The sequence below is a fragment of the Sapajus apella genome, unplaced genomic scaffold (genome assembly GCF_009761245.1).
Source record: "Sapajus apella isolate SASKATOON/1434 unplaced genomic scaffold, GSC_monkey_1.0 scaffold1864, whole genome shotgun sequence".
Taxonomy (NCBI): Eukaryota; Metazoa; Chordata; class Mammalia; order Primates; family Cebidae; genus Sapajus; species Sapajus apella.
This window is the reverse complement of record NW_022438790.1, coordinates 412-12,195: the sequence shown is the minus strand read 5'-3', so window position 1 is coordinate 12,195 and position 11,784 is coordinate 412. Positions and strand designations below refer to the sequence as shown.

Sequence of the window (11,784 nt, the reverse complement as noted above, 5' to 3'; positions counted from 1 at the left end):
TGTCATGGTTATTAGAAATATGGGTTTTGGCTATACAAAAAATTATTTGGGATGTTGAAACTAAGGAAGCATCATCGACAGACTTCTCAACTTGATTACCGACATTCCCTTCAGTCTGAAATATGTGAAGTTTAGGAAGATGTGAATGAAAGATTACTCCAAGCTCATCTTTAATAGGCTTGTTTCCAGCACGCCTTTCATCATATTGGTCTGTACTACCAGTCAGCTTTTTTATTTTTGTCCTGGGTGCTTCATGGTTATTTCTTTCATCTTCTTGCCATTGAAACTCAAAGTCATGAATATTTTTCTCAATTTCCTGAAGGGAAAAATCCCAATGTGATGACTTTCATGTCTTGCCAATGTCCCTGTGTGAAACACTTCTGTATTGCCTTGCCCTGTTGATGAAAACTTCTTCCTTATGCATTTGGAAGAGATATCTACAAAATATAAACTCCACGGCTCCTGGCAAGGACTAGTGCTTTTATCAAAAAAGACATTAAAGAGCTTGTTGCCTGGTCCTCTGTCCACCATGACAAAACACAGCAGGAACATGCTTGGGCTAAATCACAAAGAAGACTCTCACCAGAAACCAATTTGGCTGTACCTTGCTGTTGGATTTCTCACTTTCTAAATTCAAAATAAATAAATCTCTGTGTCTTAAGCTTCCCAGTTTAACCTTTTTTTTTTTTTTTTTTTTTTTTTTGAGACTGAGTCATGCTCTATCACCCAGACTGGAGTGTAATGGTATGAGTCTCCTGCCTAAAGAGATTCTCCTGCTGGAGACTCCCAAGTAGCTGGGACTACAGACTGGCTGAGAGAGAAAGAGAGAGAGTGAGTGTGTGTGTGTGTGTGTGTGTATGCGCAAGTAGCTGAGACTACAACCTAAGTGTGTGCGTGTGTGCGTGTGCGCACACATGCATGTGCATGGGTGTGTGTGTGTATCAGAGTTTCACTCCATTATCCAGGCTGGAGTGCAGTGGCATGATCTAGACTCATTGCAACCTTCACCTCCTGGGATCCAATAATTCTTTGTCCTCAGCCTACCAAGTAGTTGGGATTACAAGTGCATGCTACCACACCAAGCTAATTTGTGTAGTTTTAGTAGAGATGGGGTTTGACCATGTTGCCAAGGCTGGTCTCAAATGCCTGATCAGAGGTTATCTGCCCATTTTGGCCTACCAAAGCATTGGGATTACAGGTGTGAGCCAACATACCCAGTGAATTTTTTTGTATTTAGTAGAATCAAGGTTTTCGCATGTTGGCCCGACTGGAGTCAAACTCTTGACCTCAACCGATCCAACCATCTCGGCCTTCCAAAGTGCTGGGAAGAGAGGCATGAGCCACTGCGGCCAGCCATTCTAAGCTATTTCTGACATCACAGTGAAATGACTGAGATAGAGAAATGGGCATCTCATCATCAACATCATCGAAGGCTGACAAATATTATTAAACAAAGAAAGTTTAGAATCTGTACTATAAAACTTTCAACATGTGAAGACATCTAATTAACTTGTTTTTAAAACCTGGAGGCAGTCAGGCGTGGTGGCTCATACCTGTAATCCCAATACTTTGAAAGGCCCAGGTGGGTGGATTGCCTGAGGTCGGGAGTTGAAAACCAGCCTGACAACATGGAGAAAACACATCTCTACTAAAAATGCAAAATCAGCCACATGTGGTGGTGCATGCTTGCAATCCCAGCTACTTGGAAGCCTCAGTCATGAGAACTGATTGAACCTGGGAGGCGGTGATTGCAGTGAGCAGATTGTGCCACTGCACTCCAGTCTGGGAAACAAAAGGAAAATTCCATCTCAAAAAAGAAAAATTAATAATAATAAAAAAAATAAAGAACATGGAGGCAAACTATTACTTATCAAACAAGGACTGCAGTCCCACAGTATTCATGTACATGACCCAATTTATACATTCGGTAAATAAGGGACAAAACTTGATCCTGGGCCTTAAGGATCCCATGACACATTCTTAAGCACAACAGTCACCCAGGCAGTACAGAAAACGATCAGTCACAGAAAATACAAGGAGACAGGAAGAAATACATCAAGGTGGATACAAGGGCTGAGCTGTGCCATGGACAGTGATGCTGAGCCATCGCTCATGGAGAATGTGCTGAGTCATCATGCCCTGCACACACTGATTTAGGCAGCCTCCTATGATTACATCCAGTGGATGTATAAGGTCTTGACTTACTCAATGAGAGTCATGTTGGAGGGGAGGGGCTCATGTGGAAGCTGGAGTGTTCACCATAACAAAATCAACAGCTGGAAAGCAGCAGCATTTTGCATCCGGATCAATGTAGCATGTGAGGCAAGGCCAGGAAAGGAAGGGCAAGGGTGGAGGGCAGAAGTAATGGGCATGCAGGAGTCAACTGTGTGCATGGTTATCTGTGGGAATATATTCCCACCACTATATATCAAATTTTGAGCTTGGAGGGAAGTGGAACTAATTTAGCGAACAGTAAAATGTTGACCCGAGGTAAAATATACAAATTACAATATAGGCAGGGGACAAGAATGAAAGAGTCAAAAAAGCAGCAGTATGGTGACATGAGGTGAAGGCAGTTTTACATCTCTGAAATTAAATGGCCTCTGATTTCTAGTTTCAGGCCTATACTCAACAAAATCCCTATGTAGATTCCAGACTTCCATACACACATGAAAAAGTGAGTGAACTCCATGAAACAGAGTACAGCAATGCAGGATATTGTGGGGGTGAAGAGTGATCCCCTGGCTCAGCAGGTAGAGATGTGTTTGTGAAAACAGGTCCAGGCCAGTCGCGGCCTATTCCAGCCTGCAATCCCAGCACTCCAGGTGGTCAAGGCACGTAGATCATGAGGTCTGGAGTTTGAGACCAGCCTGGCCAGGATGGTCAAACCCCGTTTCTAGTACAAAAATACAAAACATTAGCCAGGTTTGGTAGCATGAGCCTCCCAGCTATTCAGGGGGTTGAAGCAGGATAATCGCTAGAACCTGAAAATCAGAGGTTTCAGTGAGCCAAGATCATGCCACTGCACTCCAGCCTGGGTGTCAGATAAGACTCCATCTCAAAAAAAAAAAAAAAAAAAGAAAGAAAGAAGTGGAGCCCAATGGAGACTGCTGACTATGCATGTGATCAGTTATATTAGTGAAGAAAAACAATAATGTGTTGACTAAAATGTTTGTCATATAAAAATCGAAGGGTAAATCTCGTTCCTTATATAAAAACAATGGTGTCTCATTTCCTGGATCCTATATTATTTGAAATCTTATCTCTAGATTTTAAAAAAAGTCTCTGGAATAAATGAGAGATGAAAAGTGGATGTGACAGACTAGCAAAGGCCAGGTCCTCATATCCTCATAAAGATATCAACTCAACCAAATGTTTCATCAAAAATATGTTCAGCCGGGCACGGTGGCTCAAGCCTGTAATCGCAGCACTTTGGGAGGCCGAGGCGGGTGGATCACGAGGTCAAGAGATCGAGACCATCCTGGTCAACATGGTGAAATCCCGTCTCTACTAAAACTACAAAAAATTAGCTGGGCATGGTGGCGCGTGCCTGTAATCCCAGCTACTCAGGAGGCCGAGGCAGGGGAATTGCCTGAACCCAGGAGGCGGAGGTTGCGGTGAGTCGAGATCACGCCATTGCACTCCAGCTTGGGTAACAAGAGCGAAACTCCGTCTCAAAAAAAAAAAATATATATATATATGTTCATAGGTTGGGTGTGGTGGCTGAGGCCTGTAATCCCAATATATTCAGAGGCAGAGGTGGATGGATCACCTGAGGTCAAGAAGTTGAGACTAGCCTGGCCAACACAATGAAACCCTGTCTCTACTAAAAATACATACATTAGCAGTGTGTCCGGACGCGGTGGCTCATGCCTGTAATCCCAGCACCTTGGGAGGCTGAGGTGGGCAGATCACGAGGTCAAGAGATCAAGACCATCCTGGCCAACATGGTGAAACCCCATCTCTACTAAAAATACAAAAATTGGCTGGGCGTGGTGGCAAGCACCTGAAGTCCCAGCTACTCGGGAGGCTGAGGTAAGAGAACTTCTTGAACCTGGGAGGCGGAGGTTGCAGTGAGCCAAGATTACGCCACTGCACTCCAGCCTGGCACCTGAGGACAGAGTGAGACTCCGTCTCAAAAAAAATAAAATAAAATAAAATAAGTAGCTGTGTGTGGTATTACATGCCTATAATCCTAGCTACTTAGGAGGGTGAGGCAGGAGGATCACTTCAACCAGGGAGGCAGAGGCTGCAGTGGGCTGATATCACACGATCACACGACTGTACTCCAGCCTGGTCAAGAAGAGCAAAACTACATCTCAAAAAAAAAAAAAAAAAAAAAAAAAGAGCATATATAGGGCAAAATGACAACACAGAATTAAAAAACAGAAAAACCCAAGATAGACAAGGGCAGATTCCTCATGTCTAGAGGGACATTTTCCTCACCCACAGACTCCAGGTTCCTGTAGTTCTCCGACATCACTTCCCTGTATAAAGCCCTCTGAGCAGGGGTCAGGCATTTCCACTCCGCCAAAGAGAATTCTATAGCCACATCGCTGAAAGTCAAGCATCCCTAAAATGGAAAACACATTTCAATAAAACATTATGGAGAACTGATTTATCACCTTCACACAAAATGAGAAAGAGAAAGTAAGTATCCATTTCATCAGATTGTGTTCTAACAAACCTAGAGTAAGGTGTTTTTGAACATTTTTTCTCTATAGTTGCATTTTACTGCACTTTTTCATGAAAGATTTTAAGATCCCCTAAGTCACTGTGGAAGTCTTGATTTTATGGACAATATTGTAGGGCTGAGGACCCCACAGGGTCTTGGGGTGTCCCTTATGCTGTGCTGAGGAGCAGCATCCGAGAAATAGAGACAGGACACAGAAGTATAAGGAAAATGCAGCTGGGCTCAGGGGGCCACGCCACCTATAAGCAGAGTCAGGCAAGGCCCCAAAAATCCAGAAGCGTGTTTATTTATCATGTCTACGTTAGGGGGCAGAGCAGTGAGTGAAATCATCTTTAAGGATAGTGATAGGATCATGAGCAAAAAAACATGAGGTCCACCCCCATCAGGGCACCCAGGCTAGGAGATGGACAGTGCACAGCAAGGGGACCATTCCCATTAGGTCATGGAGGCAGGTGCTGTGTTCCGTAAGGGGTTCACTCCCATTAGGTCACCAAGGCTTGGAGGTGGTCTGTGCGCAGTGAAGAGAGTGCAGTGTGCAATATCTCTATCTATGGGCATGCTACTTCTAAGAAGATTTATGTGGTGATGCTTTAGGTCACATGGCGGTGACAGAGTTGTCAGGATTACTGCCACCAACTGGCAGCTTCCAATTAGTTCTATAGGAAGATGCTTTTGAGCAACACAGTAACAAGAGCTGATAAAGTTCACAGTCACCAAGGTCGATTACCAGTCAGAGGGAAGCCTTCCACAAGAACTGGAGCAAGGTCCTACAACTCCTTTATCAGGAGGTGTGGCTCTCTCCCCAAGCCTGCCATACAGCGGGTGTCTTTACGATACTGAACGCTGCCACCTGGGCCATGGGTCCTTGTCCTGGTATAACTGTTTTCCCTTAAATCATGCTCTGCACTGTTTCTGCTCCAGACATTCCTCCGACTATAAGCTTATTCCTTAATTCATGCTCTATACTGTGTCTACTCTAGGCATTCCTTCCATTGTGAGCTAAGATATATAGGGAAGTAACGGAGTGGTAAGATATTCTTTAGGCACTCAATCTATGTACTAACAGATGATAATACACGGAGGATTATATAAAGGGAAATAACTGAGTAGTGACATTATAAAATAAGACCTTCTTCAAGTCCTAATTCCATAAACTATTACACGATTATATAAAGGATTCTATAAACAAAAATAACTGAGTAGTAATGCTATAAACTGAGATATTTTTCAGGCCTTAATTGTGCCAGGATTCTGCTTAGCTCTCCTTCCTCATTACCTATATGGCTGTTACTCACAAATATGAAAAATATACAAAGAGGAAGAAAACACAGAGCTGGGCTCACATGTGTAATCCCAGCACTTAGGGAGGCCAAGGCGAGCAGATCATGAGATCAGGAGTTCAAGACCACTGTGGCCAACATGGTGAAACCCAGTCTCTATTAAAAACACAAAATAAATAAAATTTTTAAAAGATACAAAAATAGGCCAATGTGGTGGCACGCGCCTGTAGTCTCAGCTACTCAGGAGGCTGAGGCAGAAGTATCACTTGAGCACAGAAGGTGGAGCTTGAAGTGAGCCAAGATCACAGCACTGCACTCCAGCTTGGGTGTCAGAGCGAGACTAAAAATATATATATATATAGGAATGCTGGCCGCGTGTGGTGAGACACGCCTATCATTCTAGCTCTTTGAGAGGCCAGAGTAGAAATCACTTGAACCCAGGGGTTGAGGCTGCTGTAAACATTGAATCCTGCCAGTGTACTCCACACCTAAGCCACAGAGCGACACCTTCTATTTTTTGTTTTTGAGATGAAGTCTCACTCAGTCACCCAGGCTGGAGTGCAGTGGCACAATCTCGGCTTACTGTAACTTCCACCTCCCATGTTCAAGTGATTCTCCTGCGTCAGCCTCCTGGGTACCTGAGACTATTACAAGCGTGTGCCAGCACACCTGTGAATTTTTGTATTTTTGGTACAGATGGGGTTTCAGCATGTTGGCCTGGCTGGTCTTGAACTCCAGAGCCCAAGTGATCCACCCGCCTTCACCACCGAAAGTGCTGGGATTACAGGTGTGATCCATCACACTCAAACTAACATCCTGACTCTTAAAAAATAAAAAACAGGGCCGGGCGCGGTGGCTCAAGCCTATAATCCCAGCACTTTGGGAGGCCGAGGCGGGTGGATCACGAGGTCAAGAGATCGAGACCATCCGGGTCAGCATGGTGAAACCCCATCTCTACTAAAAATACAAAAAATTAGCTGGGCATGGTGGCGCGTGCCTGTAATCCCAGCTACTCAGGAGGCTGAGGCAGGAGAATTGCCTGAACCCAGGAGGCGGAGGTTGCGGTGAGCCGAGATCGCGCCATTGCACTCCAGCCTGGGTAACAAGAGCGAAACTCCGTCTCAAAAAAAAAAAAAAAAAAACAAAACGGTCAAAAAATAAAAAACAAAATTTGGAGTCAGAAACATGTTGATCTACCAGTGTGGATTCCAATGCATTACCAAATCAGATACAAAATATCTCCACTTACTGGTCTCCTTTTCCCGAATTTTCCAGATATCTGTGCACATTAACCTATGTGTTTCATACGTAGTTTCTCTGGTTCACAAAGAGCTGATATCCAGATGTGGCCAATGAACAATCCAGTCTGCCGATCAGCACTGACACCGGGGGGCCCAACCCCCATGTCCATCCAGGTCTGGTGTCAGCCCTTCCCATGACCATGCCCAGTGGAGCCTCTTCCCAGGTTCATGTCACTGGGTCACAGAATATGGAATCTCAGAGCAGATGACAGGAACTGAGGGAAGGCATGGGTGAGTGTGAGCCAACGTGTCAGGCAGGACGCTTCAGACTCAGAACAGACTGGCTATTACAATGCCTGGCATTTCAGAAAGGAAAGAGAGAGATGAATCCATCTAGGAGTATCACTTTACCTGTGGAAGAGCCATGCCTGGCTCCTTTTCTTTGCTCTTCTGAGCTGCTTCCTCACGTAATGTGAGCCTTTAGAAAACAATCCTGTAGGTGAAAAATATAGGAGACTTAAAGTTAGAAACAACCCACTCCATTCCTGTGACATATACACACAAAGGGGGGAGACCTCACCCTGTAGAAAGATGAGCCTCTACTGCCCACTGCACCAGAGATCACGCAGAGATAAGACAGTCCCACAGGAACACCTACAAGTGTATGTTTCACCCTGGTTGTCAGATCTCACTCCCCTCCCGGAGAAGGCTCACACACCAGGCAGCAGTGGGGAGCTGGGCTGGACTGAGCTCCCCTTCAGGGCACAGACCCAGCCCTGACCAAACCCCATCCAGAGCACAGCCCCTCCCCTCTCTGTAGATCACAGGCTCAGCTCAGCCCTCAGAACTGGAGGACACAGACCCTTGACGCTCAGTGCTGCACACAGATTACTGTCACCTGGGACACGTGGTATTCGTGTGTCACTCACCTGTGACCTGGAAGCCCCCTCCCTGCTTCAAGTCTTTTTGCCTTTGCTTCAAGTTTTCCCACCTTTCCAGACCAAACCAATGAACCTCTTCCATGTATTGACTGATGTCTCATGTCTCTAAAATGTATAAAATTAAGCTGTGCCACCACCGCATTGGGCACATGTCACCAGGACTTCCTGAGGCTGTGTCACAGGTGTGCCCTAAACCTTGATAGAAGAGTCTTTTTAAATTAAGTGAGATCTGTCTGAGGATTTTTGGGTTCACAGATGCAATGTCAAATGGGGGCTGTGGGAGATCACAAGGTTTTCCACAGAGGAGGTGATATCAGAACAAAGACCTAGGGAAGAAAGGCTGCCTGTGACTTACATCTGAGGGGCCAGAGTCCTAGGGAGAGACAGCTCAAGTGAAGGCCCTGAGACAGCAGCCACCTCAGCCCCAGGAAAAGGAAAGCGCCCGAGTGGCTGGAGCAGTGGGAGAGAGGAGGGCACAGGTAGGAGATGGGGTCAGGGAGGTCCTAGGGGCACAGATGCATAGAAACAAGGTTTTCAAACTTTTTTCTCCCACAACCCAGAAGAATTTTGGAAGTCGACTGTTATCACACCTACTTGGGAGCCGGAGGCAGGAGATCGATTCAACCTAGAGGTGGAGATTTCAGTGAGCTCAGAATGTACAACAGCACACCAGCCTGGGAGACAAGAGCAAAAGTTCATTTCAAAACAAAACAAAACAAAATGGCCAGTGGCAGAGTTCAAGTCTGTTATCCAAGCACTTTGGGAAGCCAATTTGGGTGAATCACCAGAGGTCAGGAGTTCTACTAAACAACCAAATTAGCTTCTGGTGGTATCCACCTGTAATACCAGCTATTTGAGGGATTGAGGCAAGAGACTCATTTGAACCCGGGAGGCAGAGGTTGCAGTGAGCTGACATAGCAGCACTGCACTCCATCCTGGGCAATGAGCAAAACTCAGTAAAAAAATAATAATTTAGGTAGCTATGTATCTTCTCACTCCTCTCATGTATACATGCAATTTTCTCTTCATATTATAAATTATTTCCCATATTTAAAAAATATGCTGTTATGTTCGGCTAAGTCCCCGGCAGTACAGTCACCCTCATCTGAGATGTGCAGACTGCCAGAGAATGTGTTTAGGGGTTTAGGAGTCACTTATGGACACATGAAGGTGGCGACGCCTGTGTGATGTCCCCACAGAGAGAGGAGGAGACAAGTGGACAGAGGATTGTAGTGCTCAGGGGAGAGGCCTGCAAGGGACATGGAGCTGTATAGGTGGGTGAAAGCCTTGAGATGATAAGGTTCAAGGTGATTAGAGTCTAATCCCCCGTTTTATTGCTTCTTGTGCCTTTTTTGGTGTTGCTGTTGATTTTTGGAGGACTGGAATCCATTTATAATTTGAGTTAAAACTAAGCACTAGCCAGGCAGAGGGGCTCAGGCCTATAATTCCAACACTGTTGAAGGCTGATGTGGGTGAATCACAAGGTCAAGAGGTTGAGACCATCTCAGCAAACTACTAAAAATAGAAAAAATTAGCCAGGGATTCTGGTGGGTGACTACAATCTCAGCTACTTGGGAGGCTGAGAAAGGAGAATTGTTTGAACCCGGGACTGGAGGCTGTAGTGAGCTGAGATCACACCACTGCACTCCAGCCTGTGTAACAGAGCAAGACTCTGTGAAAAAAAAGAAAAAAAGAAAAAAAGAAAGAAAAGAAAAATATAAGCACTACGTAGCCTCTCCTAGTAAAGAAAAGCCACCCACTGTATTTTGTCAGTCATTTCAGGGGTCAGTGTCACTCTGACTGTTTCTGTTGTTCTCCCTTACCTCTCTGTTACAGGTGAACTCACTGAGGCTCACTGCAGGAGACAGTTCACAAAATTATCCTGAGAAGCTCTGAGGAGGGTAAGAAGGAGGTGTGGCTGATTCCCATGTGATGGCCTGGAAGGGCCAGTAGGCTGCCTTGGTCTTCCTCTAGAAAATTCCAAGACCAGCTGTGCCTGGTGGCTCTCCCCTATAATTCCAACACTTTGGCAAGTTGAGGCAGGCAGCACACTTGAGCCCAGTAGTTTGAGACTAATCTGAGCAACATGGTGAAACCCCTTCTCTACCAAAAACACACAAAAGTAGCCAGGCTTCAAGGCACAGCTCTGTGGTCCAAGCTACTTGCGAAGCTGAAAAAAGATCACTTGAGCCAGGGAGGCAGAGGTTGCAGTGATCCCAGAGTGTGCCACTGCATTTTGGCAGAGTGATACTCTACCTCAAAAAAAAAAAAAAAAAAAAGCAAGCAAGCAAGAAACAAAGAAAGAAAAAAAGAAGAAAAAGAAAACAAAGAAAAAAATAATAATGGTCATCCTCCTCTAAAAATTCCAGGCCTGGCCACATGGTGGCTCACACCTGTAATCGCAGCCCTTTGGGAGGGCAAAGCAAGCAGAAAAGTTGAGCTTACGAGTTTGAGGCCAACCTGAGCCACATGGTGAAAGTTGGTTTCTACTAAAAATACAAAAATTAGCTGGGCATGGTGGCACGCGCCTGAAGTCCCAGCTAATCAGGAGGCTGATGTACCTGGAGTTGGAGATCAGCCTCGGGAACATGGGGAAAGCCCGTCTCTACCAAGAGCACAAAAAGCGCAGCCTGGTGGCTGATTTTCAAAGAAGAAAGCAGAAAGGAGAAAGGAGAAGTAAAAGAAGAAGAAAAGAAACACTTGGGTCCTGGGTCTGGGGGCAGGGAATCTAAGGTCAATTGACGCGAACTTTCCAAAACTAGAAAAGAAAAACCCCATCTCCCGACATGGAGTAACAAAGGCTTAAAGGCCACTATCCCTGCAGCCCTCCCCCTTCCACCGCCTCTCAGATGGAAAAGTAAAGACCCTGCTCGGCGCGGTGGCTCACGCCTGTAATCCCAGCACTTTGGGAGGCCGAGGCGGGTGGATCACGAGGTCCATAGATCGAGACCATCCTTGTCAACTTGGTGAAACCTGGTCTCTACTAAAAATACAAAACATTAGCTGGGCATGGTGGCGCATGCCTGTAATCCCAGCTACTCAGAAGGTTGAGGCAGGAGAATTGCCTGAACCCAGGCGGGGGAGGTTTCGGTGAGCTGAGATGGCGCCATTACACTCCAGCCTGGGAAAAAAAAGAAAAACTCCCCCCAAAAAAAAAAAAAAAAAAAAAAAAAAAAGTAAAGAGCCCAGGAGTCGCAAAGGCCAAGCACCAGTCACCCCTTCTGCATAGAGCACCCATCTGCTGTGGCCTCGGAACAGTTCATCTCAGATTTTCATTGGCCAAGGACCAAATCTTTCTTCCAGATAAGGAGTAGCCCCATAGGAATTCAACAGAAACTTTAACTCCCAAAACTTTGCACACGGGGCCGTAGAGACGCTCGCTTGGACCCACTCCCACCCAGTGAAGTGCTTTCTTGATTGAACAAATTCCTGCTTTTGCGGCTTTCTTCTTTTGTTACTTTGCGGGTTTTTTCTTTTTTTCAATTCCATGTTCAACAGCCAAGAACGTGAACATCTCACACTCACGGCTGCCTTCCGGTAAAACAGGAAGAAGATGGGGTAAGAGGGCCTCCAGGAAGAGCACATTTTTCAAGGGTTGCAAATGGGGAGCAGCAGGGCCCGGCACGAGG

General features: G+C 45.7%; 1 protein-coding gene across 3 annotated transcripts; it reads right to left on the bottom strand.

Moving 5' to 3' along the window:
• Positions 1 to 176: 176 nt before the first annotated feature.
• LOC116547017 (zinc finger protein 845-like) lies at positions 177 to 9,689 on the bottom strand. Of its 3 annotated transcripts, none has more exons than XM_032273112.1 (4): positions 7,626 to 9,689; positions 4,413 to 4,573; positions 4,007 to 4,111; positions 177 to 437 (listed from the first exon to the last, which is right to left on the bottom strand). In XM_032273112.1, the coding sequence occupies exons 1-4, from the start codon at positions 7,638 to 7,640 to the stop codon at positions 347 to 349; spliced, it is 372 nt and encodes a 123-aa protein (XP_032129003.1). In that variant the 5' UTR covers positions 7,641 to 9,689; the 3' UTR covers positions 177 to 346. The 3 variants fall into 3 exon arrangements, with proteins under 3 accessions (XP_032129003.1, XP_032129004.1, XP_032129005.1); XM_032273113.1 differs by having other exon boundaries at positions 4,007 to 4,134; positions 4,451 to 4,573; XM_032273114.1 differs by lacking the exons at positions 4,007 to 4,111; positions 7,626 to 9,689 and adding an exon at positions 7,223 to 7,612 and having other exon boundaries at positions 177 to 316; positions 4,447 to 4,573.
• Positions 9,690 to 11,784: the final 2,095 nt, after the last annotated feature.